Source organism: Lampris incognitus, chromosome 19 (genome assembly GCF_029633865.1).
Source record: "Lampris incognitus isolate fLamInc1 chromosome 19, fLamInc1.hap2, whole genome shotgun sequence".
In the NCBI taxonomy this organism is placed as follows: Eukaryota; Metazoa; Chordata; class Actinopteri; order Lampriformes; family Lampridae; genus Lampris; species Lampris incognitus.
Window position 1 is genome coordinate 17,920,971 of NC_079229.1, and position 25,064 is coordinate 17,946,034.

Sequence of the window (25,064 nt, forward strand, 5' to 3'; positions counted from 1 at the left end):
GGTTTTCAGTCCTTCTGCTGGAGCAGGTTTTCAGTTTTCAGTGAGGAAAAGAAGGAATAAGCTCAACTGCATTACAGTCAACATCTCCAGCCCATCTATAGCAAACTAATGCATATGGTTCATCCTACATCACCCTCATTCTTAGAGAGCTAATGCACTTAGCTCTCTAAACACTGTGAAAAGATCCAATAAACACCAGATAAAGTGCATGAGTGAATGTGTTGTTCTGACAACGATTTATTTATTTTTAAAAAAAGTCAACGAGATCTTAAGATTCTTGACCCAAAGTATTATTTTGTCAACTTATATAGATGTTAAAATCTTCAAGAAGAGTAACAACTGTTTTAACTAGGCATTAATAAAAGAAAAAGAGAGAGAGAGAGAGAGAAATAAGACATAAAATCAGGTACGATGTTATTAACTGAAAACTTATTTGGCCATACGCTGCACAAGGTGGCAGTTGACCTGATCGTCACATCAGAAAAAAAAAAACAAGAAAAATGTCTAGCCACAGAAGAGGGCCCTCACAGATGAACATTCCTCCAAGAGGAGTCAGGCAGCATTCACACTCCCTGATAGCAGAGGCAGACAGAGATGTAGTATTTCTGGCATTACACCAACTATGAAGAAAGAAAAACGTTTCCTTAATACTTGTCCAAATTCTATAAGTTAAGTAATCACTTTGAAAATGTTATCTTAAATCAAAAACTCCCAACGCTTTCTAGAGGAAGAAAAGGGAATGTGCCACAAATGCATCTAAATAGATGTTAACATTTTAACATAGACATCACCTTTGACAATGACAAAAAATACATGTGTGTGTGTGTAATCAACGACGTTTATGTTGATTTGTCGATCGAATATTGTGTGTGGTCAATTTGATGATGCATGATTGATGTTTGTTTTTGTTTACTTTGAAATGAACACTTTCATTTTTAAGTTGTACGTTGGCAATGTTAACAGTAGTATGCAACAATACATACACTGTTCATCAAGCAACAAAAAAAAAGAAGAAAAAAAGAATCGATAACACTGTTGTATTTTCAATATGCAATGAAGTCCCATTAAGACTACTCAAAAAAACTCCTGGTAAATACATTTAATCTCCATCGCATTTTTGCCTGAAAGAAAAGACTTCAGAAAACATAATGCAGAATGTCTAAAGCAAGACTTGAGCCATACAATGGTTTTTCGCCCAACATTTACAAGTTACATGTTAAAAGCAACCCCGTTCCTCTATATATATATTCAGTTACTATGTGGAATATAAAGGCCATGCATGTCCAGGTGGAGCTCATTATCTACATATGCCCGAGCTATTTCCTTGAAGGTTTTCCCATCAAGCACCAGGAGGAAGCCAGACTGTCCCGGGTTACAGTTGAAAACCGAAGTTAACACAACACCTGTAGATGGGAGGAAATGCATGTTACTGGGAGAATGTGAAGGAGAAATTGAAAACACTTGATGGCATGTGACTTATTTTTCCCAGCTTTGTTCAGACTGCATGCAAATCTAATTTTTTTTTTCAGATTTGTGTGTCCAGACATCAACAACCTATCTGTATGGGTTGCTATGGTAATGACATAGGCATGAGTAACTACATACGCTGGTGACGCAGTGTACCAGCACAGAAGCATGAGAACTGGAGATCCATCAATCCGGTTCTCCAAACAATCGTGCTGCCAAGTCGAGTACGAAGTCTCTGCAGACCAGAGACTTTGAGTAATGGGTAGCTGTAGACAAACATGGCGCCAGAACGAGGGTGTGTTGACACCCATCCCACCCCTTAACCCTAACCTTAACCACCCTGGATTACTTTTTGACTGACAGAGCCTCTGATTGGCCAACTTTTAAAAAATGATTGACAGTTACCCCGTCCCTCTCCAAGTTTCTGGTCTGCAGAGACACAAACTTGGTCAAGTCACGGTGCAGAACTCGGAGTAGGGTGGTATACATTGTGATGTTCCGTAATGCAGTCATGGCAGGTTTCACTGTGTAGCATTGTGAGTGATGAAAAATACAGTTTGAAATCTGATTTGGGTGGCCAGAGCATCCGGACTGAGACGCATCTGTAGAAATCTGATTGGAATCACATTTCAAACCACCTCCAGATATGGCCTTGTTCAGACTGCCAACCCAAATCCGGTTTTTGGCATACCCAGATTGTATCGAGATTGATTTTAGAATGTCTGGATCGCAAAAAATAAAATAAAATAAAAAAACAAAAACACATAAAATGTGATTTTTGCAAATCGAATCTAAGCCAAATTCGGAGGTGGTTTGAAATACGATTCCAATTGGATTTCTACAGATGCGTCTCAGTCTGTGACACACAACGACGACGTCAAATCCAGAGTGACAGAAGTGGAGCCCAATATGACTGCAGCATGGAACATTGCAATGTATACCAACCTCCTCAGTCACTGGGTTTGTCTGGTGCAACATTGGAGTTCTACACCGCGACTTGACAACACGACTGTTTTTTTTAGGGTGAGGTGATGGGTTGCCATTTCTGATGCTTCGGCATTGGTAAACTGCATCACTAGGCATACGTAGTTACTCACACCTATGTCATTACCACACCAACCCATGCAGATAGGTGAGTGATGTCTGGACACACAAATCCGATCTGATCACTTGTAAATAACAGTATGGACAGTCTGTCATAGAGAGCTGATTTGAGAAACAAATCCAATTTGCCTGCAGTCTGAACAAGGCCATGTGGTTTAGATATGATTTGCAAAACTCACTTTTCATGTGGTTATTTGCTGTCCAGACTTTCTAAAATCATCTGCATACAACCTGGATATGCCAAAAAACAGATTTGGGCTGGTAGTCTTGTTCAGTCTGCAGGCAAATCGGTTTTGTTTCTCAAATCAGATCTTAAAGACAGACTGTCTGCCCTGTCATTTGTAAGTGATCAGATCAGATTTGTGTCCAGATATCAACCTATCTGCATGGGTTGCTGTGGTAATGACGTAAGCATGAGTAACTACGTATGCTGGTGATGGGGTTTACCAACGCTGAAGCATGAAAAATAGAGACCCATCAGCTCGCCCTCCAAACAATTGCGCAGTCAAGTCGTGGTGCAGAACTCCTCCATTGTACCAGACAAACCCAGCGACGGAGGAGGCTGGTATAGACATTGGGATGTTCCATGCTGCAGTCATGTTGGGCTCCACTTCCGTCACTCTGGATTTGACGTCATCATTGTGTGTCTCGTTGCGAGTGATGAAATCCAGTTTGGGTGGCCATAGCGTCCTGACTGAGACGCATCTGTCGAAATCTGATTGGAATCGCATTTCAAACCACCTCCAAATTTGGTTTGGATCCAATTTGCAAAAACTGGATTTCATGTGTTGTTTTTGCTGTCCAGACTTTCTAAAATTAATCTGGATATGCCAAAAAAAACGATTTGGGCTGGCATTCTGAACAAGGCCTGAGAGGGTGAGAGCCAAAAAGTAAGCTCAGGGCTTATATGGAGTCCTGAGTTATACTGAGAATAAAACAAAAACAAAAACAAAAACAAAAAAAAAACATTAGGACCACTTTCCTTATACTGAGGTACCTCCAGTGGTGTACTGGCCATTGGGCACATTGGGACAAATTCTGGTGGCCCGCCACATCGGAGGGCCGGTGGAACCGTCAAAAAAATCCACACAGGTTCTGTGCCTGTCATTCAGGGCGCGCATGAGAGCGTGCGGTGTGCGTGTTCTGGGACTGGGCTCACTAGCCAATCACAACCAAGTTAGTTAATGTGCATTAACATTATAGATTAATGCAAAAATAGCACGCAGCAGTGACATGGCTAAAGAAAGCCATGAACAAGAAAATGTAAAGTAAAATACAAAAAAAGTAAAATGTAATGTAAAACGAAAAAGTAAAAATGGAAATGGAAAAAAAAATAGAGAAAAAAGTAGGGGGAGCATTAGAGCCACAGGCTTCCAAATGTAAACAAAGTACGAAACCATCCAGACCCACGGCGCCCACCTGTGGGGGGGGGGGAAATCTACATAATGTTTAGGCATCCGCATCCTCAAGTGGCCAGCAGACTGAAGTGGTAAGATGGACGTTAAATTATAAGCTAGGCTACATGTTCAGTTAAAACTGCTGTAACTTGTGGTTACAAAACGACCCCACTGATAGGCAACTTGTTGCTGTTTAAGTCATGCTGATGGTCTGTTACAATATAAGCCTGTGCCTACTGAAATATGCCCTGCAAGAGACATATGCTACTTCCCATTGTAAAAGCCTTTGAATACGTTCAGAATCACCTGCCAACAATAAAAGAATATATCATTACCAGCAAGGGGCTAGGGGGCTAAATCTAGTGGGCTATGTCCTGTAATTTATTAAATCTGCCCCCCCCCCCCGGGCTGGACCCAGCGGATATTTCCAGGGCTGAATTTCTTTCCCAGTATGCCCCTGGGTACCACTACTTTGTAGCAGTCCGTACCAAATTTATTTCAGGTGTAAAAATCCTCTTTAACCTGGCACCTCCTCTTCATTTGTATTACTCCAACAAGACACAAGTGGGTTTAATCACTGACATTTGTGACTACTACCAAGGTTTTCCTCATTGACCATGTCATTACCTTAATTCACTTCTTTCAAATAGCATGTGTCCCTTGTTATACTGTTTTTAAAGTACACACTTAGTGTATAGTTAACAAAGGGCTTTCATGTACTTTCATTCCTATACTACGATCTCACCATCGTCCTCCGTCTCTCCATTGGGCCGAGGAATGAACACAGGCTCCGATGGCCAACAGTTGTTCTCGCCCCACTTGATAAGCTTCTTGGTCTCTGTGTCCAACTTTGCAATCTACAAAATTAGATGACGTAAATGATTGAGAAACGCTTTTACTCGATTATCCGGAGAAAAACAACCACCAACTTTTCAGGAACATTTAAACAAACATCAAAAACTGGTTTAGGAATGTTGGTAGTGTGTAGCTGCTGGTTGGATGTGTGTAGGAGGAATGAATCCCACCCTGGAGATTTGTGACTGGTAATGATTTCATATTTAGAATCATAAGAGGGAAACTCAGACTGCCACACAACACTCGATTTTGTGGGCACCACGAGAGTACAGCACATACAGATTGGCACCCTGGCACATGGTAGATATGTACGAGATATGTATATTGAAAAACATGCCATGTAATTTCACTTTTAACTCTATCCATCATTCATTCATTATCCAAACCGCTTATCCCGCTCTCAAGGTTGCGGGGATGTTTGAGCCTATCCCAGCAGTCATTGGACGGCAGGCAGGGAGACACCCTGGACAGACTGCCAGGCCATCACAGGGCTGGCTGACACACACACACACACACACACACACACACACACACACACACACACACACACACACACACACACACACACACACACCTAGGGACAATTTAGTATGGCTGGTTCACCTGATCTACATGTCTTTGTACTGTGGGAAAAACCGGAGCACATGGAGGAAACTCACACAAACACAGAGAGAACACGCAAACTCCCCACAGAGAATGACCCGGGATGACCCCCAAGGTTGGACTACCGCGGGGTTCGAACCCAGAACCTTCTTGCTGTGAGGTGACCGCGCTAACCACTGTGCCGCCCTTCTCTATCCATCGGTGTTTTTTAACTTACAGAAGTAAGCCCCATCATATCATCGTGACAAACGACAGTATCAAAGATCATGTGATGGAAGATAACCGTGGCACCCATTAACACGTTCCACCTTCGTTTATCCATCTTGAAAATCGTAAAAAAAAAAAAAAAATTTAAAATGTCATCAATAGGAAAATACCTGGTTGGGTAAATGTTTCAGTAGTGTGCACAGAAAACATTTTTCGTCTATGTGTCAGGTTTGAATATGCATCAGGGTCAAGTAGTAATGGCTTTGCAGATCAATTTATTTATCCCTGGGAAATCAAGTTTATCATGTAACACAGCAAGTGTTAGAATAACACACTCTGTGAGGGTGATAATGGCGTTGGAGCTACAAAATTAATCATACTATTTTCATATTCAATGAAAAGTGAACTTTTACCAATAGCTGTCGGTAGCTCCCTGAACTGGATCGTCACTGTTCACCAGTTAAGACCTTAGCCTAATATTTCAGTATCTCTATCTATTAAACAAACATCCATTTTTTGAGTCAGTTTAAAGAAGCAAATTGGGAGCTATTTCTAGAAAGTAAACAATCTTTGAGGATGGAATGAAATGGATTTTTTTTCCTTCGCTCCTCTTGACTATATATTTCTCTGTTGATAATACATTTAATTCAAACGAAACAATAGACTACTTTAATTAATCCTGTGTGTCAAATAATAGACAAAATAAAAAATAAAAAAAAACCGGAGCATCTATTTGCACCCGGGTGAGAATAGTCACATTGGCAGCTATTTGGCTATTTACATGAGCCCTCCCCTGCCCCAGCCCCCCACAAAAGAACGTAATCTTTAATGAATGATGCTGATGACATGAAGGTGACTTGACATGAAGAGACAGAGAAACCACGTTTAAAAGAAAAGAAGAAGTGAACAGAGATAATAATCTATTATGAATCCATAATATCACTTACTTCCCGTTGTGTAATAATAGTTTAGACCCAGAAAACTGAGTATCTATCCATGCATTCCTGTATTAAAAAAAAACCCCTGCATGAAGGGTGTTTTTTAATTAGATATTATCAATCTGATTATTCCAGCCAAGTGACCTCGTTGTGATGACCCCCCCCCCCCCAGGTGGACACGTTGCTTCCTTTCCTTGTGACCACTGAATCTACAGATACCATCAGCTTGGGCTGGCTTTAGTGCTGGAGAAATCACTTGACACAAAGATGACCTCAAGTCCCTCCAGCCAGCAGCATGGCTCAATGACAATGTACATGTAAAGTTTGTTTTGGATTTTTTTTCACCCCTTTTCCTCCTCAATTGTATCCAGCCAATTACCCCACTCTTCCAAGCCGTCCCGGTCTCTGCTCCACCCCCTCTGCCGATCCGGGGAGGGCAACAGACTACCACATGCCTCCTCTGATACATGTGGCATCACCAGCCGCTTCTTTTCACCTGACAGTGAGGAGTTTCACCAGGGAGACATGTCATGTGGGAGGATCACGCTATTTGTCCCAGTCAGTGCCGTGTGTAGAGAGAGTCTGGCCATCCTTTGAGCTTTGCAACACGCTGTGATTGGCTGAGAGCCTGTCACGTGCTTGACAGGCGCACCAACATCTGGCTCTGTCATCATGACGTTTCAATGATTTTTCCTGCGTTTTTGGCTCATTTCTCACCGATTTGTAGCAGTTGAAGGAGAAATGGTGTATTGTGCGACTTGGGGCTGTGCCTTTCGGCCGGGACATGGCCGTATGATGCATCGATTTCCCCATGATGAACAAAGGAGGGCAGTTTGAACCGTGAAGATTCGCAGGCTGGGCTGGTCCCCCAACCAGAGGAGGCGCTAGTGCAGCGACCAGGACACATACCCATATCCGGCATCCCACCGGCAGACAATGGCAATTGTGTCCGTAGGGATGCCTGACCAAGCCGGAGGTAACACAGAGATTCGAACTGGCGATCCCCTTGCTGGCAGGCAACAGAATAGACCGCTATGCCACCCGTATGTCCAATATTCAACCTTTTTACCCAATACTTGGGGGAGATTATATAGCTTGCTGGTATCTGCTGTACTTTGCATGATAGCAACAGCCTAGCTACATCTAAATAATGATGAAATTGTATATGAGGGTTTTCTTTTTTTGTATCACATGTAGATAATACATGCCTATCTTGGAGTCCTGGCACAAGAATCCACCAAGCAAGTGTATGTTATTCAGTGTGCCGTTGTGAATTTTTGAAACAAGTCGAAGTACACTGTCCTGGCTTACGAAAAGGTAAACGAAATAATTTTACAGTCATCAACAATGCAGACCTTAATGTTCTTCTTGTTGTGCTCTTATTAAAACAAATTGTTGTTTGAGTGAATAGGTGCGTTTTGAGGAGTATCACTGGGTTGTCCTGCCAGTGTGCAGACATGGACACTGGTTCCTTGCTGCTGCAAATGTGGAATCGTGACAAGTCTAAATCATGGACTCCTTGCCAAGTCCTGCAAGAGAGCGACGGTTCTTCTTGCACTGCAGGTATATTTACTCCTATTGATAGTGTAAAATCTGTAAAGCCAATGACATTTTTCACTTATGTTAACCTTTTTAACAACAGGGGAGGGTCTGGATGGATGAACCCTACAGAAAGTGCCAGTTGCCAAACAGCAGGATGGCTCAAGCTGCGGCCTTTTTGTGCTCATGGAAAGTAATCTTTTTAAAAACAGATTTTAAAATTGCCTTGTTATTAAGGGTCTGTTTGTTTGTTTGTTTGTTTGTTTGTGGGTTAAAGCCATACAAGGGTGGGACATGAAATAATATATATATATATATATGTGTGTGTGTGTGTGTGTGTGTGTGTGTGTGTGATATATATGCGGATACAGATGGCTTCGCTTAAAGCCATCTTTAATGAAGCCACCCCCCCATACCAGGAAGTCTTACAAACATGTGGATATAATTTCAGACTTAAATACAATCCACCACCAATTAGCGTCAGCCAGCAACAAATAAACCTCAGCAGAAGGCAGAATTTCATCTGGTATAATCCTCCCTACAGCGACACCTTGGCCTCTGATATTGGAAAACAATTTTTCAAGCTTTTGGATGAGTCCTTTACCCCAGACCGTCGATTGAGAAAGATATTCAGCAGAAACACTGTCAAAATGAGCTACAGCTGCATGCCAAATGTTCAGCAGGTTATTTCATCCCACAACACAAGCATCATGGCCAAGGCACAGACCCCCTCACCACAACCAAACACCTCCAACTGCAAATGCCATGTTAAAGCATCGTGTCCTCTTGAAGGAAAATGCCAGACAGAGGGAGTCATCTACCAGGCATCAGTGACAAGAGAAGACAACTGCAATGTGGACACTTAGGTGGGATTAACAGAGGGCCCTTTTAAAATTATTTTGCTCCTTATTCGCTGAGCACTTTCTCTACCATTGAGTGTTTCATTTAACGAAGTTATATATATATATATATATATATATATATATATATATATATATATATATATAGTAAAGTGCATGGATAAGTAGACACGTTGGCCCTTGGCTAACGGGTTGGACCCTTTAGTTGACTGGTTAACGTTGTCGCTTGCGGAGTGGAAGACAGGGGTTCGCGTCCCGGCTGTGGCGACGGTTCCCAGGCAGCCCCCAGAATTTGCTACAATATATATACTTAGCACAGAAAGTAAGGAAATTTGTGTTTAGTAGACTATTTCTTTGTTGTAACAATGCTTCTTGGCAATAAATCTTATACCGTTGGAAAGCCTGTTTATTTCCATTTTAAATGGTGCCACATTTGTAAGGAAGAACATGCATTTGTGGGATAGGCAACAGAGCTGAGTATGTAATTTGCCAAATCTTCTCTGCCAATGCCAAACAGCTTATTTTGCTGTTGCTATTGACTCTTGTTTTGAGCTTCTGCTACCCCAGGTGCTGACAATCAGGTGCCTGATATAAGATTTATTGCCAAGAAGCATTGCTACAACAAAGACATAATCTACCAAACACAAATGTCCTTACTTTTTGTACTATGTTTATATATATTCATTCATTATCCAAACCGCTTATCCTTACTCAGGGTCACAGGGATGCTGAAACCTATCCCAGCAGTCATTGGGCTGCAGGTGGGGGAAACACCCTGGACAGGAGCCAGACCATCACAGGGAAATATTATATACAACAATCTGTTTGAACAATTCCAGCCTTGGTGAAAATCACTAATGATCTGTTGATGGCAGCTGACACTGGGCTCTTAACCATAATTGTCCTCCTTGATCTGAGTGCAGCCTTTGATACCATCTCACATAACATCCTCCTAGAAAGATTAGCTTCCATTGGAATAACTGGCACCCCCCTTGATTGGTTTAGGTCATATCTCTCTGGCCGCACTCAGTTTGTCCAACTTAAAAATTTGAGATCACAGTCCTTTCCTGTTACTACCGGTGTTCCCCAGGCCTCTGTATTGGGGCCCCTCCTATTTATTATTTACCTACTACCTCTCTTGGCCACATTTTCAGGAAATATAGCATTCAATTTCACTGCTACATGGATGAGACCCAGCTTTTATCTGTCCACCAAGCCTACCTCCACTCTTCCGCCCACTTCCCTTTCTGACTGCTTACTAGAAATTAAATCCTGGTTTTCATACCACTTCCTCAAACTTAATAGTGATAAAACTGAGGTCCTCCTGATAGTTTTTATCTGACTACTGACAATTCTATAGTTCCTCCATTGCCTCAGGTTAAGAGTCTGGGCATCATCCTGGACAACACATTTTCTTTTGAAGCTCACATCAACAAAGTTACTGGGTCTGCATACTTCCACCTATGCAATATTAATCATCTTCACCCGTCACTTACACCTAAAAGCATAGCCATACTCACTCACACCCTGGTTACATCCCATATTGACTACTGTAATTCTATCCTCTTTGGTCTTCCCATCAAGTGTCTTCATAAACTTCAAATGGTCCAGAATTCAGCTGCCCATATAATTACCAGAACTCCATCCATAGATCATATCACTCCTGTTCTTCAGCAACTTCATTGGCTCCCTGTTAAATACCATATTGACTTCAAGATCCTACTCCTCACCTTTAAGGCCCTTAATAACCTAGCTCCTTCATATTTTTCCAAATTCCTTCATAACCACACGCCCTCCCGCACTCTCAGATCCTGTTCTGCTCTCCAACTCACTACACCATCAGCCCACTTCACTACCTTGGGGAACAGAGCCTTCAGTCATTCTGCCCCCCACCTATGGAACTCTCTCCCACAACAAATTTACAACACTGACTCTATTTCAACCTTCAAATGCCATCTCAAATCTCAAAATGTACCTTTTCAAACTGGCATATTCAGTCTGATGCATACTTCATTGAGTTTTGTGTAGATGATGATTTTATACTTAACTGTTTTATTGACTTTTTATTGTCTACCCTGCTTTGTTTTGATTTTATGCTGCTTGTTTTGATTTTATGCTGCTTGTTTTTTTACTGTGTTCTGTAAGGTGTCCGAGAGGCGCCCACAAATACAATGTATTGTGTGTGTGTGTGTGTGTGTGTGTGTGTGTATATATATATATATATATATCAACATAGATACAGGAAAAAAAGTTTTAATACTTTGCAGTACAGGCCTGTTTCGTGCGTCGCGCACTCATCAGCTGCTATTGTGGCTAAACAAAGAATCATACAGTTTATGTTGCCCAGTGTCACGCCCCTAATTTCGGTTGGACAGCAACCAATCAGGTGAGGAAACATTTAAACTATAAAAACCAATGGGCCTTTTAACAAAGTATATATATATATATATATATATATATAACTTTGTTAAAAGAAACACTCAACAGTAAGGATAGTGCACAACAAATAAGGTGCAAAATAATCCAGTTAGCCAAGTAAATTTTCTATGAGACAGTACAAGCCTCTTTCATGCTATAAGCAATCATCAGCTGTCTGGATTATATATATACACTACCGTTCAAAAGTTTGGGATCACCCAAACAATTTTGTGTTTTCCATGAAAAGTCACACTTATTCACCACCATATGTTGTGAAATGAATAGAAAATAGAGTCAAGACATTGACAAGGTTAGAAATAATGATTTGTATTTGAAATAAGATTTTTTTTACATCAAACTTTGCTTTCGTCAAAGAATCCTCCATTTGCAGCAATTACAGCATTGCAGACCTTTGGCATTCTAGCTGTTAATTTGTTGAGGTAATCTGGAGAAATTGCACCCCACGCTTCCAGAAGCAGCTCCCACAAGTTGGATTGGTTGGATGGGCACTTCTTTGAGCAGATTGAGTTTCTGGAGCATCACATTTGTGGGGTCAATTAAACGCTCAAAATGGCCAGAAAAAGAGAGCTTTCATCTGAAACTCGACAGTCTATTCTTGTTCTTAGAAATGAAGGCTATTCCATGCGAGAAATTGCTAAGAAATTGAAGATTTCCTACACCGGTGTGTACTACTCCCTTCAGAGGACAGCACAAACAGGCTCTAACCAGAGTAGAAAAAGAAGTGGGAGGCCGCGTTGCACAACTGAGCAAGAAGATAAGTACATTAGAGTCTCTAGTTTGAGAAACAGACGCCTCACAGGTCCCCAACTGGCATCTTCATTAAATAGTACCTGTTAGAGCCTGCTTGTGCTGTCCTCTGAAGGGAGTAGTACACACCGGTGTAGGAAATCTTCAATTTCTTAGCAATTTCTCGCATGGAATAGCCTTCATTTCTAAGAACAAGAATAGACTGTCGAGTTTCAGATGAAAGTTCTCTTTTTCTGGCCATTTTGAGCGTTTAATTGACCCCACAAATGTGATGCTCCAGAAACTCAATCTGCTCAAAGAAGTGCCCATCCAACCAATCCAACTTGTGGGAGCTGCTTCTGGAAGCGTGGGGTGCAATTTCTCCAGATTACCTCAACAAATTAACAGCTAGAATGCCAAAGGTCTGCAATGCTGTAATTGCTGCAAATGGAGGATTCTTTGACGAAAGCAAAGTTTGATGTAAAAAAAATCTTATTTCAAATACAAATCATTATTTCTAACCTTGTCAATGTCTTGACTCTATTTTCTATTCATTTCACAACATATGGTGGTGAATAAGTGTGACTTTTCATGGAAAACACGAAATTGTTTGGGTGATCCCAAACTTTTGAACGGTAGTGTATATATATATATATATATATATATATATATATATATATATATATATATGTACATACACACACACACATATACATGTGCAATGTCTGTGTGTACATACTGTATGTATAAGCCCAACAAGCTATGGCTCTAGCCATGTACAGGTTATATTAACAATTTTGTAAGTCCCTCTTCTGAAGCACAGCCCACTACGACTCTGGATCAGAGTTAATTTGAGTCCATGTGGCGGTCCCTGATGCCCAGTACTGGGTGGCAGAGTCTGTCAGACTTGGTCCAATCTTATGGAAACACCTCCTTCACCTTTGTCCTTTATGCAATGCTGCAGATCAGGACTTTGATGCTGTCTCTAAAATATACATATAGTACATACACAGCTGCAATATCTAACGTGTGCCTGAGTGCAACTAGCATTATTTGCTGCGGACACTTGGGTGCTTGTCTCTGCCATGCTATATAAACCCGGGTGTAAATATCGACATTGGCTATTCCACCCCGGGTGCAAATAGCATGATTGGGTATGGATACCAGGGTGCTAATAGCATCTGCCTAAAAAAACTTAATAATCAGATCTAAGCCAAGATGTTTCATCTTTTTGTAGCTTTTTGTCTGCAAAGGTTTACCCCCTAACGTCTAAGTATAGAGGACAGTTTCAAGAGAGACCATTTCCCTTTTGTCTAATTATTATCAATAAGAATAACGTAAGTCAGTCCTTGGAAGCCTTACTAAATGTATCTCCTTTTCCGCTGCGTATGCTGGCTTGATGTGCAAGTGCACCCAATGGATTTGGTGGGGTGGGGTCTTTGCCTCTTTTGAAGGAATTGTTGATAATTGAATCTCAGTTCTGCAAACTGCTTCCTACCCCCCCCCATCCCCGACCCCCTGTTACGTCAACTGGTAATTCTCAGTTCTGCAAAATGTTTCCTAACTGTGTTAAAACAATAAAGGAACAGGAACTCCCTATTTCCCATCCAGCCTCAAATATCTATATACTGCAAGAATCAGCAAGTCTCAGGTCGCCTTTGGAAAATGATAGGTTTGGGACCGTAATGAAGAACATGAACGGATGTTCCCACCAATAAGGGAACACTGTTTGAAATATCATTTTGCTTTTACCTCTGACGCCACAGCAGTCTTGCCCACACAGCTCCCATAGACATATTGGTGCTGCTTGCCATTGCTGTCATAGTTGATTCTGGGTAAATCCAAACCTGTTCAAAATTATAAATTCGTCAAATTGTGTGACTCTAACTGTGGGAATTTGAGTCGCTGTAGTTGCCTGTTTGACAAAAGAGTGGATCTGTTTTGGTTTTACCTTCACAAATCACCTCTGGCTGGCAGAAGAGCTCGCCTTCCTTTTCCTTCATGGCACTGGCTGTGGTGGACTGAGTTTTCACCAGATTCTTCCCAATTTCAGCCCCCTACAGACAGAGTAAAGTCAGATTATCCGAGGCACTGCACTCTATATTGGTATATGTGATGATGTATGTATAGGTATAATTGATAAATCTTGAAAATACCGACCTTTTCACAGTGCAGTGGAAGAGCAAATCTCCTGTAGGTTGGTTTACACTTGTCTGTGACAGTGGGTTCATCGATTTCCTTCATCTTGTTCAGGTACAACATTTCATAAAGCCCATTATCGTCATAGGCAATAACATCAATGATCAGATGACCGTCAACCTCGAAAGCATTCACATGGTGGTAGACAACCATCGCTCCTGTGTAGTATTTGGTCCCAACTTCTTTGCCTGCCTTTCTGTCTATCAGGTGAATTAGAGTCTATTTAAAGAATAGAGAGACAATGTATTAATGCATAGAATTATAACAGTATTACATGTAACAGTATGATACTGTATAAATCTTTCTATAGCATGCTCTAAATGGCCCAAATGTGTTTAAATCTTTTAAGGTCAAAGGTCATGACTACTGTAGATGTCATATTAACCAAAACTATATTCTTTGAAACTATTTGACTCAGTACCCTCTTCTTTGACTGCAGCAATTCTAGCAGGGCATGAAATTACCCTTGACCTCTTTCATGTTCAAGAAGTTTGAAAGACAAGGGGAGAACACGCAGACAAGGGGAGAACATGCAAACTCCACACAGAAAGGACCTGGGACAGCCTGGGGTTCGAACCCAGGACCTTCTTGCTGTGAGGCAACAGAAGTGCTAAACACTGGGCCACCATGCCGCCAGTTACTGCTGATTCTTTTGCTTTTGTTCGTAATACAAACAGCCCGACAATTAAATTAACAGCATGTAAAAGTGCTGTTGATGGAAATTAACTAAAGCAAGTATACAAGAGCTTTTGTCAGATTCAGAGCAACCCTCTTACATTTTCTTCAGCGGAGTACTTCAGACAAGTTGCCCAGTTGACCCCCCTCATGTATGCGGTGGCCATCTTGAGGATGTCCAGTTTGAAAGGCTGCTCAATGAAGATGAAATAGTTGTCTGTCATGCCAAAGCTGTGGTAGTAGCTGGGGCTGAGGAGGGAGCGGCAAGGGACCGTGCAGATCACCTCTGTATTCTTCAGCACAGGGGTGCCTTTAGCCTTGCCTAATTACAATCAGAATCAGGATCATGTTTATTGGCCATGTAGGTTTGCACCTACATGGAATGTGACTCCGGTTTCGTGGCTCTCTCAGTGTACTTAACATAGAATAACAGCACTACAACACAACAATCTTCAGATATATACACACAAGGATTGACTACATACAGGCGAAATAAGAGGTGATAAAGTGCAATGGTGCAGAGAATATACTGGAGATGCTAAAATAGAAGTTAACCAGTTACTTACACACATGCCTGAGGTAGATGGACATGACAGAGCGTACCAAATGATACAATGATAAACATATAGAGCTGCGTAAAAATGGTGGGGGGTTTTGTGTGTAGCATTCAACAAGCAAGAAAGGAAGAATAGGCTCTCTGCATGGAATAATAATAGCAATAACAATAATAATAATTCCAGATGCAATGACATTGCTTCTTCAATAATGATACTAATTCCTACTACTTATCTTCAGTCGATACAGAGTACAAATCCAATCCATTACTTTTGCTGAACATGCTTCACATTGATTTTTGATTTTGAGATACTTTATTGATCCCCGTAAGGAACTTCACTCTCTGCATTTAACCTATCCTAGCTGTGTAACTAGGGGCAGTGGGCAGCCGCTGTGCACCACCTGGGGGACCAACTCCAGTTCATCTGCCATGCCTCAGTCAAGGGCACAGACAAGAGTACTAACTTTAACATGTATGTCTTTTTGATGGTGGGGTAAAATCGGAGCACCCGGAGAAAAATCACCGCAGACACAGGGAGAACATGCAAACTCCACACAGAGGATGACCTGGGATGACCCCCAAGGTTGGACAACCCCCGGGTTCGAACCCAGACCTTTTTGCTGTGAGGTGACAGCGCTAACCACTGCGCCACTGTGCTACCCCACCCCCTGCCCACATTGCATATCAGTTTGGGCTCAATAAGTAAAATAATTGAGATAGAGCCAACTTTTTTCCACCATTAAAGAAATACATGCTTCCATGTGCCAAAAATACAGTCAATCAAGACATTATGCTTTCATTTATTTATAACTGAGGATTTTTTGTATCACATTTTAGTCTTTGGTAAGATCTCAGACACTGATATTGAATCTTACCCCGGTATCAGTCTGCTACTGATACCAGTATTGGGATGGTTGCATCCCTAACAATAACAACAACAGGAACAATAACACAAAAGAAACGGCCTTTTTGTTTGCATCCATCAATGAGAAAGCATCAGCATCAGTTACAGGACAATTGTTTGTCAGGTTTAAAGATGTTATAGAAGGCTGCATGCAGACGAGAGGTCGTCCTCCTTGGTTCTCCAGTTCAAGCCTACCCAGGGCACCCATTATACCATTTGTTAGCTTATGCCTCAGGACTTTGCCCAGTTCTCAAGGTAAAGATAATTCAGAGATGTTCCTGTTATATATGTGACCATGTGTGTTTATCTACACACACTATAGAATGATGTGTCATGAGTGAGGCTGTAGCAGGTGGCTCTGGTGAAAACGATACATAACATTGATTATGGTTTGACTCACATGGCCTTTTATGGTATCCATCCATCCATTATCCAAACCGCTTATCCTGCTGTCAGGGTCGCGGGGACGCTGGAGCCTATCCCAGCAGTCATTAGGCGGCAGACGGGGAGACACCCTGGACAGGCTGCCAGTCCATCACAGGGCAAATATTAAGTCATGGGATATTCTGTTACATATAGGTCTCTCTAATCGTATGTCTAGGTAATTTGTGTCTTGTTGAAGAAAACCTGTTGCTGTACAATTGCGAAAAAAAAGACACCTTGTTTTTGTTCGGGTTTGACCTACTATGAAGTTACATTTTTGATTTTGATTTTGAGATACTTTGAGCTCCATGGGGAAATTACACTCTGCATTTAACCCATCCTAGGCCCTGTGATGGCCTGGCGGCCTGTCCAGGGTGTCTCCCCGCCTGCTGCCCAATGACTGCTGGGATAGGCTCCAGCATCCCCGCAACCCTGAGAGCAGGATAAGTGGTTTTGATAATGGATGGATGGATGGATGGATGGATGGATGGATGGATGGATAGCTGTGTAGCTAGGAGCAGTGGGCAGCTGCTGTGCAGCACCCGGGGACCAACTCCAGTTCTTCTTTCCATTGCCTTGGTCAGGGGCACAGACAGGAGTATTAACCCTAACATGCATGTCTTTTTGATGGTGGGAGGAAACCGGAGCCCCTGGAGGAAACCCACACAGACACGGGGAGAACATGCAAACTCCACACAGAGGATGACCTGGGATGACCCCCAAGGTTGGACAACCCTAGGGTTTGAACCCAGGACTTTCTTGCTGTGAGGCGACAGCACTAACCACTGCACCACCATGCCACCCATTTCTTTATCATTTACCCATTATCATGTCTTCTTTAAATGAATTTTTGTTTTTCAATTTCATCGAGTGCAGTTCAGTGTTTAGCAACAGTGATTAGGTCTGGGCCTACAGTTTCAAGGCCTACATCTGTTTGTATAATTCATAGTAAATTTCAAGTTGCAAGCAGATATTTCAGCTCCCCCTTTCAACAAACACACCGGTTTATGCAAAAGCAAATGCAAAGTATACACTACTTGAACAAGGGGGGCGTGGCCGGGACGTCGAGGATGTAGGACACGTTTCTCTATTGCTCCTGAGTTAGTGACCAAATTTATATATTTAATCTCGCTAAATCGTGCATGTCTTTGGTGGTCAAGCGTCTAAAGAGTCCTTTAAACGATTCACACTATATTTGAAGACTTTGAAGGTGAAATGACATCTAATCGACCGAAAACGGAGTCTGCAAGAGCAGGCCGCAATAAGCCTGCGCCCTCTCCTGAATCTGATCCGCTCCCAACATCGGGTGCTACAGCTAGTGCTGACAGCATGACAGTACTGACCGCGGAAATGCTACAATCCATGATGGGCTCCCTCAAAACCGATATTTTCGGTAAGATTGACACTTCAGCTACCACTCTCAGATCAGAGATGATACTGGTCAAAGACGAGCTTAAAAGCTCTATCGAGAGGATCCAGAATAAACTCGACGCACATGGAGTCGTTTTATCAGAGCTGGAGCGCAGTGCTACAGATCACAGCACTCGGATTACCGAGCTAGAGGCGAACGTCGGCTCACTAACAACTAGGGTGACATACCTGGACAACAGATGCGAGGACCTGGAAGGTAGAATGCGGAGGAACAACATCCGTCTTCTGGGAATACCGGAGGGAGTGGAGGGCCCGCGACCGACAGAATTCGTAGCCGGGCTGCTTCAGGAGCTGCTCGGCCTGGATGAGAAGCCGCTGCTAGACCGGGCCCATCGCACCCTGCGGAGCCGACCCCGGGAGGGTGAACCTCCGCGACCATTTGTCATCAGGGTGCATTTCTTTCACGTCCGGAACGACATGCTGAATAGATCTGGAGATGCGTCTCCTCTCCTCTACAAGGGCAGAAGAGTCTCGATATTTCCGGACTACACCACGGCTGTGGCCAAGAAGCGGGCTAGCTTCGGAGATGTTAAGCGCCAGCTGCGCGCCTGTCCCGGCGTGAAATATGGTCTTGTGGTGGACACGTATTGGGGACAGAATTCAACCCAGGAACTAAGGGTTAAGTCATGGTTGCCCTGGCAGGTTAACGCAGGGTTAAGTTATGGTTGTCCAGCCAGTATTCTGATTATTCTTGCCACCTTCGCAGAGTCGAGCGGTGGGTTTTGTTTGTCTCGCTGATTTACCGTGATTAAAGAAAGTTGCCTACACGGCTAAAGTGTGAACCTACGGTCTTCTCCGTTCCTTCGGCTCTACACTGGTGACCCCGACGTCGGTTTTCGGATAAGTTTTCTGAAACCACACACATTATGGCTACGAACGCCGTTGCAATGAAACTGCCGGAGTTTTGGGAGTCTTCCGCGGCTACGTGGTTCGCGCAGGCTGAGGCACAGTTCGCGCTCAGAGACATAACAGCAGACGAGACCAGGTACTACTACGTAGTGGCAGCGCTGGGGTGCGCTACGGCTTCCAGGATAAGCGGTTTCATAACCAACCCACCGGCCGATGGTAAATACGCCGCACTTAAACATCTCCTCCTTGAAACTTTTGAACTGTCAGCAACGGAGAGAGCACGTCGCCTCTTCGCAATTCAGGGCTTGGGAGATGGCAAACCATCGGAGCTAATGAGCAGGATGTTAAACCTACTGGGTCAAGAAAAGCCATGTTTCCTGTTTATGGAGCTGTTTCTGCGCAACATGCCGCCCCACGTCCAGACTGCGCTCGCTAACTCCACCATCACTGATCCCCGTGAGCTGGCAAAGGAGGCTGACCGATTCTTCGTCGCTACACAACGTTCCTCCCATGCCGGGGTGCTGGCTCCTACCTTCACTGGCCCCCCGCCGACATCGCGGGCGTGGCCCGACGGTGGCGCCACAGCATCAGACCGCTACAAGCCCTCTGGACTCTGTATGTACCACGCTCGATTTGGTGCGAAAGCTAAACGGTGCCGTTCCCCCTGCAACTACAGGCCGACGGGAAACGAGAGGGCCAACACTCAGTAGTGGCCATGAGTGTTGGCGATACGAGCAGGCTACTCTTCATCCTCGACACCATCTCCGGTCGGCGATTTCTTTGTGACACGGGCGCACAGAGAAGCGTGCTCCCTGCTACTGACGTCGACATCATGGGCGGGGAGCGGGGCCCCCAGTTGGCGACGGCTGACGGCAGCCCTATCCACACCTACGGCGTGCGGTCTGTAGAACTGTGTTTTGGTGGACAACGTTTCACGTGGGAGTTCGTCATGGCCAATGTAACGCTTCCCCTCCTCGGAGCTGATTTTTTGTGCGCTTACGGTTTGCTAGTGGACATTCAGAACAGCCGTCTGGTCGATGCCTTAACCTTCTCCTCCTTCGCATGTACGCGGAGGGAAGCGGCCTATGCAGGTCTAGCCAACTCTCTCTCAGAGGCAGACAAGTTCACCCGCCTCCTCGCTGAGTTCCCTGACCTCACCCAGCCTACCTTCTCTGCACCCACCGCTAAGCATGGGGTGGAGCATCACATTGCTACGAAGGGGCCCCCGGTCTACGCCAGAGCCAGGCGTCTCGACCCCGCCAAACTCGCCATTGCCAAGTCTGAGTTCGAGCACCTGGAACGCATGGGGATCATCCGCCGCTCTGACAGCCCGTGGGCGTCCCCACTCCACATCGTCGCTAAGCCTGATGGAGGTTGGCGCCCATGCGGGGACTACCGCCGACTAAATGACGCCACCACGCCTGACCGCTATCCTGTCCCGCATATCCAGGACTTTTCTGCAAACCTGTCTGGCAAATGCGTCTTCTCAAAAGTCGACCTGGTCCGTGGTTATCATCAAGTTCCCGTACACCCCTCAGACATCCCCAAGACAGCGGTGACAACCCCATTCGGCCTATTTGAATTCCTACGAATGCCATTTGGACTCAAAAACGCGGCCCAGTCCTTTCAGCGGCTGATGGATTCAGTGCTCCGTGGCCTTCCTTTCATCTTCGTCTATTTGGACGACATACTCATCGCCAGCGCCTCCGAGGAAGAACACCTGTCCCATCTTCATGCCCTCTTCACACGCCTCAGCCAGCATGGGCTGATCGTCAACCCGGCGAAGTGCCGGTTCGGGCTGACAGCCATTGATTTCCTCGGGCACCGCATCACTGGGGACGGGGCAGTCCCCCTGCCCTCAAAGGTGGAAGCGGTGGCGGCCTTTCCGCGCCCCCAAACAGCTCGTGCGCTCAGGGAGTTCATCGGGATGGTGACATTCTACCACCGCTTCATTCCTCGAGCCGCCTTTATCATCCGGCCACTGTACGAGGCGCTGAAAGGCATGTCCCCCAACCAGGCGGTCGACTGGACAGCAGAGCGGGACCGTGCGTTCACCGAGACTAAAGCTGCGCTCTCCCAGGCTACCCTGCTAGCGCATCCTTCACCTACAGCGCCTATTTCCATAACCACGGATGCATCGGACTATGCTGTTGGTGCGGTTCACGAACAGTGGGTGGGGGGGGCTTGGCAGCCTTTGGCCTTTTTCAGTCGCCAGCTTACACCCCGAGAGCGCAAGTATAGTACTTTTGACAGGGAACTCCTCGGTCTCTGGCTCGCCGTCCGGCATTTCCGTTTCCTGCTAGAGGGCCGCGAGTTTACTGCGTACGTGGACCACAAGCCCCTCACGTTTGCCATGTCCAAGACGGCCGAGCCATGGTCCGCTCGCCAGCAGCGACAACTCTCCTACATTTCGGAATTCACTACCGACATCCAGCACGTCGCTGGTAAGTCTAACCAGGTAGCTGACTGCCTGTCTAGGGCAGTGATTGGAGCGGTCCACCTAGGCCTTGACTATGCACAGATGGCTGCTGACCAGGCCACGGACCCGAGCATCCTCCGTCTCCGGGCCTCCGACACGGGGCTCCGCCTGCAGGACGTTCCTTTCAGCGACACAGGTGTCACCCTCCTGTGTGACGTCTCCACAGGACAGCCCAGGCCCATCGTCCCGCACAGCTGGAGACGCCCCGTATTTGAAGCTGTGCACGGCCTCGCTCATCCAGGCGGTAAGCCATCCGTGCGCCTGACCTCTGCTAAGTTTGTGTGGGAGGGACTTAAGAGAGACGTGAAAGCGTGGGCCGACTCGTGTGTTGCCTGTCAGCGGGCTAAGATACACCGCCACATTAAGGCGCCCCTGGAACGCTTCGCAGTGCCGGAGAGACGATTTGACCATGTCCACGTCGACCTGGTTGGTCCCCTACCCCCCTCCCATGGGTTCACCTACCTCTTCACTGTGGTGGACAGGACTACGCGCTGGCCTGAAGCTGTTCCCCTGGCATCCACGACGTCTGCTGATGTGGCCCGGGCTTTTATTGGGTCGTGGGTCTCACGTTTCGGTACGCCTTCCGACCTTTCATCTGACCGCGGGCCACAGTTTACCTCAGAGCTATGGAATGCTGTGGGTGAGGCTCTGGGCGTCAAGCTTCACCGCACTACCGCCTACCACCCTCAGGCGAACGGCCTATGTGAGCGCTTCCACCGGTCCATGAAGGCTGCGCTTCGGGCTACTCTCAAGGACTGCAACTGGGTCGACAAGCTCCCATGGGTCATGCTGGGCCTGCGGACCGCCCCGAAGGAAGACCTACAAGCCTCCTCTGCGGAGCTGGTGTACGGCACGCCGCTGCGAGTCCCAGGCGATTTCATGCCCAATGCAACGCGTCCCTGGTCAGCTGTGGACCAACGAGCCTCCTTGCTGGACGGGGTCAGAGCTTTCACACCCGTCCCTACCGCCCAACACGGCGCTCCGGTGTCCCAGGTGCCCCCAGGTCTGCAGTCAGCGGACTACGTGTTCATCCGTCACGACGCACACCGCCCCCCTCTGCAACCCCCTTATGACGGCCCCTTCCGCGTCCTGGAACGGGGAACTAAGCACCTGGTGGTGGATTTTGGGGGCACGGCCGAGCATGTTTCAGTGGACCGAGTTAAACCCGCACACCTGGACTTGACGCAGCCGTTGGAGTTAGCCCAACCTCCTCGTCGCAGTCGTCCCCCGGCTCCGCCTCCTCCCCCCGTGGAGGCCCGAGCTGCCTCTTCTGCTCCTCAGGCCGACCTCCACAGGCCCGCGTCAATGCCTCCCACAGACACTCCGGCCCCTGTTATCCGGAGCCGCCGCGGACGGCCTGTCGTCCACCCGCGCCTGCCTGACTTCGATTACTAGGGCGAATTCTGGGGGGGCTCATGTGGTGGACACGTATTGGGGACAGAATTCAACCCAGGAACTAAGGGTTAAGTCATGGTTGCCCTGGCAGGTTAACGCAGGGTTAAGTTATGGTTGTCCAGCCAGTATTCTGATTATTCTTGCCACCTTCGCAGAGTCGAGCGGTGGGTTTTGTTTGTCTCGCTGATTTACCGTGATTAAAGAAAGTTGCCTACACGGCTAAAGTGTGAACCTACGGTCTTCTCCGTTCCTTCGGCTCTACAGTCTCATCTACCCTGCGGTTCTGAGACTGACCCTGCCGGACAGCTCCACACACAGGTTTGAGGACCCGGCTGTTGCGGCCGATTTCATCAAAAACAGGGTGAAAAAAGCTGTCATGCCACCGCCGGGTCTGTAGCTCAAAATATCAGTTGGCTGGTCTGGTTAGCAGGCTAGTTAGCGGGCTGGCTGGTAGGCAGATTAGCTAGTGAAGTTGGTCTTGCAGTGCTCATTGTTGACATTTGAACGCAGCTGTTTTTTTTATTTTCAGTACATGTTGGAGAGTGAAGCTAGCCTTGCAGTGCTCATTGTTGACACTTGAATGTAGTGGGTTTTTTATTTTTATTTTCAATACATGTTGATGAGTATACAGCGGACTACTCACATTAAGGTGATATAATGTGGAGATATATTTTATTCCACTTACATTACTGCCTACTATTTGTGTCATTCTCATTTCATTTTGTTTTGATCTGAGCTGCCTGCACTGCCAGTATTTGGTTGTTTACATGGTTGAAGTTCAATTTTGCCACTTTATAGATTTTGTACCTCTCTTAACTGAGTTAGTTTTCCTCGGGTCCTAATGTTATTGGAGACCGACTTATGCACATTTGCTTTATTCTAGTTCAATGGTCACAAATCTCAGGTAGCTAAGAGTAAGCTAGCTAAGTTGGTATGCGTTGCTCTAAAGGTTTTTTGTATTTAGGGGTTTGCTTGCATCTCAGTTGGGGAGATGCTTCGGCAAGAGGGATTTTGTGGGAGGGTTTTTTTTCCTTCTGTATTTGTGTTTTGTTTTCTTGTGTTTTGTCACTTGTTTTTGTTTTTTGAATTTGCACTATTGAGGTCAGCCAAAATATTTAATTTGCATTATGCCTTGTCCTTAACATGTACTCTCTCTCTTAAGACATGACTCAGCCTGACGTAGCTCATCCTGCTGGAGGGAATGGTTTTAATTTTCTCACTTGGAATTGTAGGGGCATTAACAACCCAGTTAAACGCAGTAAGGTTCTCCACCACCTCCATCAGTTGAAAGCTCACATTATCTTCCTCCAAGAAACTCATCTCAAGGTACCACAACACTCAATACTTAGGTGCAGATGGGTGGGTCAGGTGTTCCATTCCTCATTTCAGAGTAGGTCAAGAGGGGTGGCTATCTTACTTCACAAATCAGTACCTTTTACATGTTCTAATGTGATAGCTGATCCCAATGGTAGATATGTAATTGTCAGTGGTAGGTTATTCGATACGAAGGTGCTTCTTGTTAATGTTTATGGTCCTAATTGGGACAATGGTGATTTTTTCAAATCGGTTTTCTCCACACTCCCTGATATGTCCTCCCATATGCTGATCATAGGCGGTGACTTTAACTGCTGGTTGGACCCACATTTGGATCGATCCTCCACTAAATCTACTACTTTATCAACCTCAGCTGGGGTTGTCCATACCTTTATGTCTGATTTCGCTGTTTCAGACCCTTGGAGAACATTTAATCCATCTGGGAGGGCATACTCTTTTTTCTCTTCGGTACACCACACTTTTACGCGCATAGACTACTTCCTTGTAGATGATAGACTTCTCCATTCCATATCTTGGTGCTTATATAATCCAATTGTGGTTTCGGACCATGCCCCTGTCACTATGGGAGTAGTCTTTCAAACAGCTAATAATCAGAGACCGCCTTGGCGGCTTAACACTCAATTACTCAGTAACGAAAATTTTATTAACTTTGCTTCGGCCCAAATTGACTTTTTTATGGATAC

General features: G+C 45.2%; 1 protein-coding gene across 1 annotated transcript in view; it reads right to left on the minus strand.

Moving 5' to 3' along the window:
- Window positions 1-209: 209 nt before the first annotated feature.
- bco1 (beta-carotene oxygenase 1) overlaps window positions 210-25,064 on the minus strand; it is a 29,854-nt gene continuing 4,999 nt past the window's right edge. Inside the window, exons 6-11 of the mRNA XM_056299530.1 lie at window positions 15,111-15,331; window positions 14,296-14,553; window positions 14,087-14,192; window positions 13,888-13,982; window positions 4,714-4,825; window positions 210-1,403 (exon numbers count right to left, since the gene is read on the minus strand). Of these exons, the coding sequence (XP_056155505.1) occupies window positions 1,249-1,403; window positions 4,714-4,825; window positions 13,888-13,982; window positions 14,087-14,192; window positions 14,296-14,553; window positions 15,111-15,331 (947 nt within the window). The 3' untranslated portion in view covers window positions 210-1,248. The remainder of the gene's footprint in view (window positions 1,404-4,713; window positions 4,826-13,887; window positions 13,983-14,086; window positions 14,193-14,295; window positions 14,554-15,110; window positions 15,332-25,064) is intronic.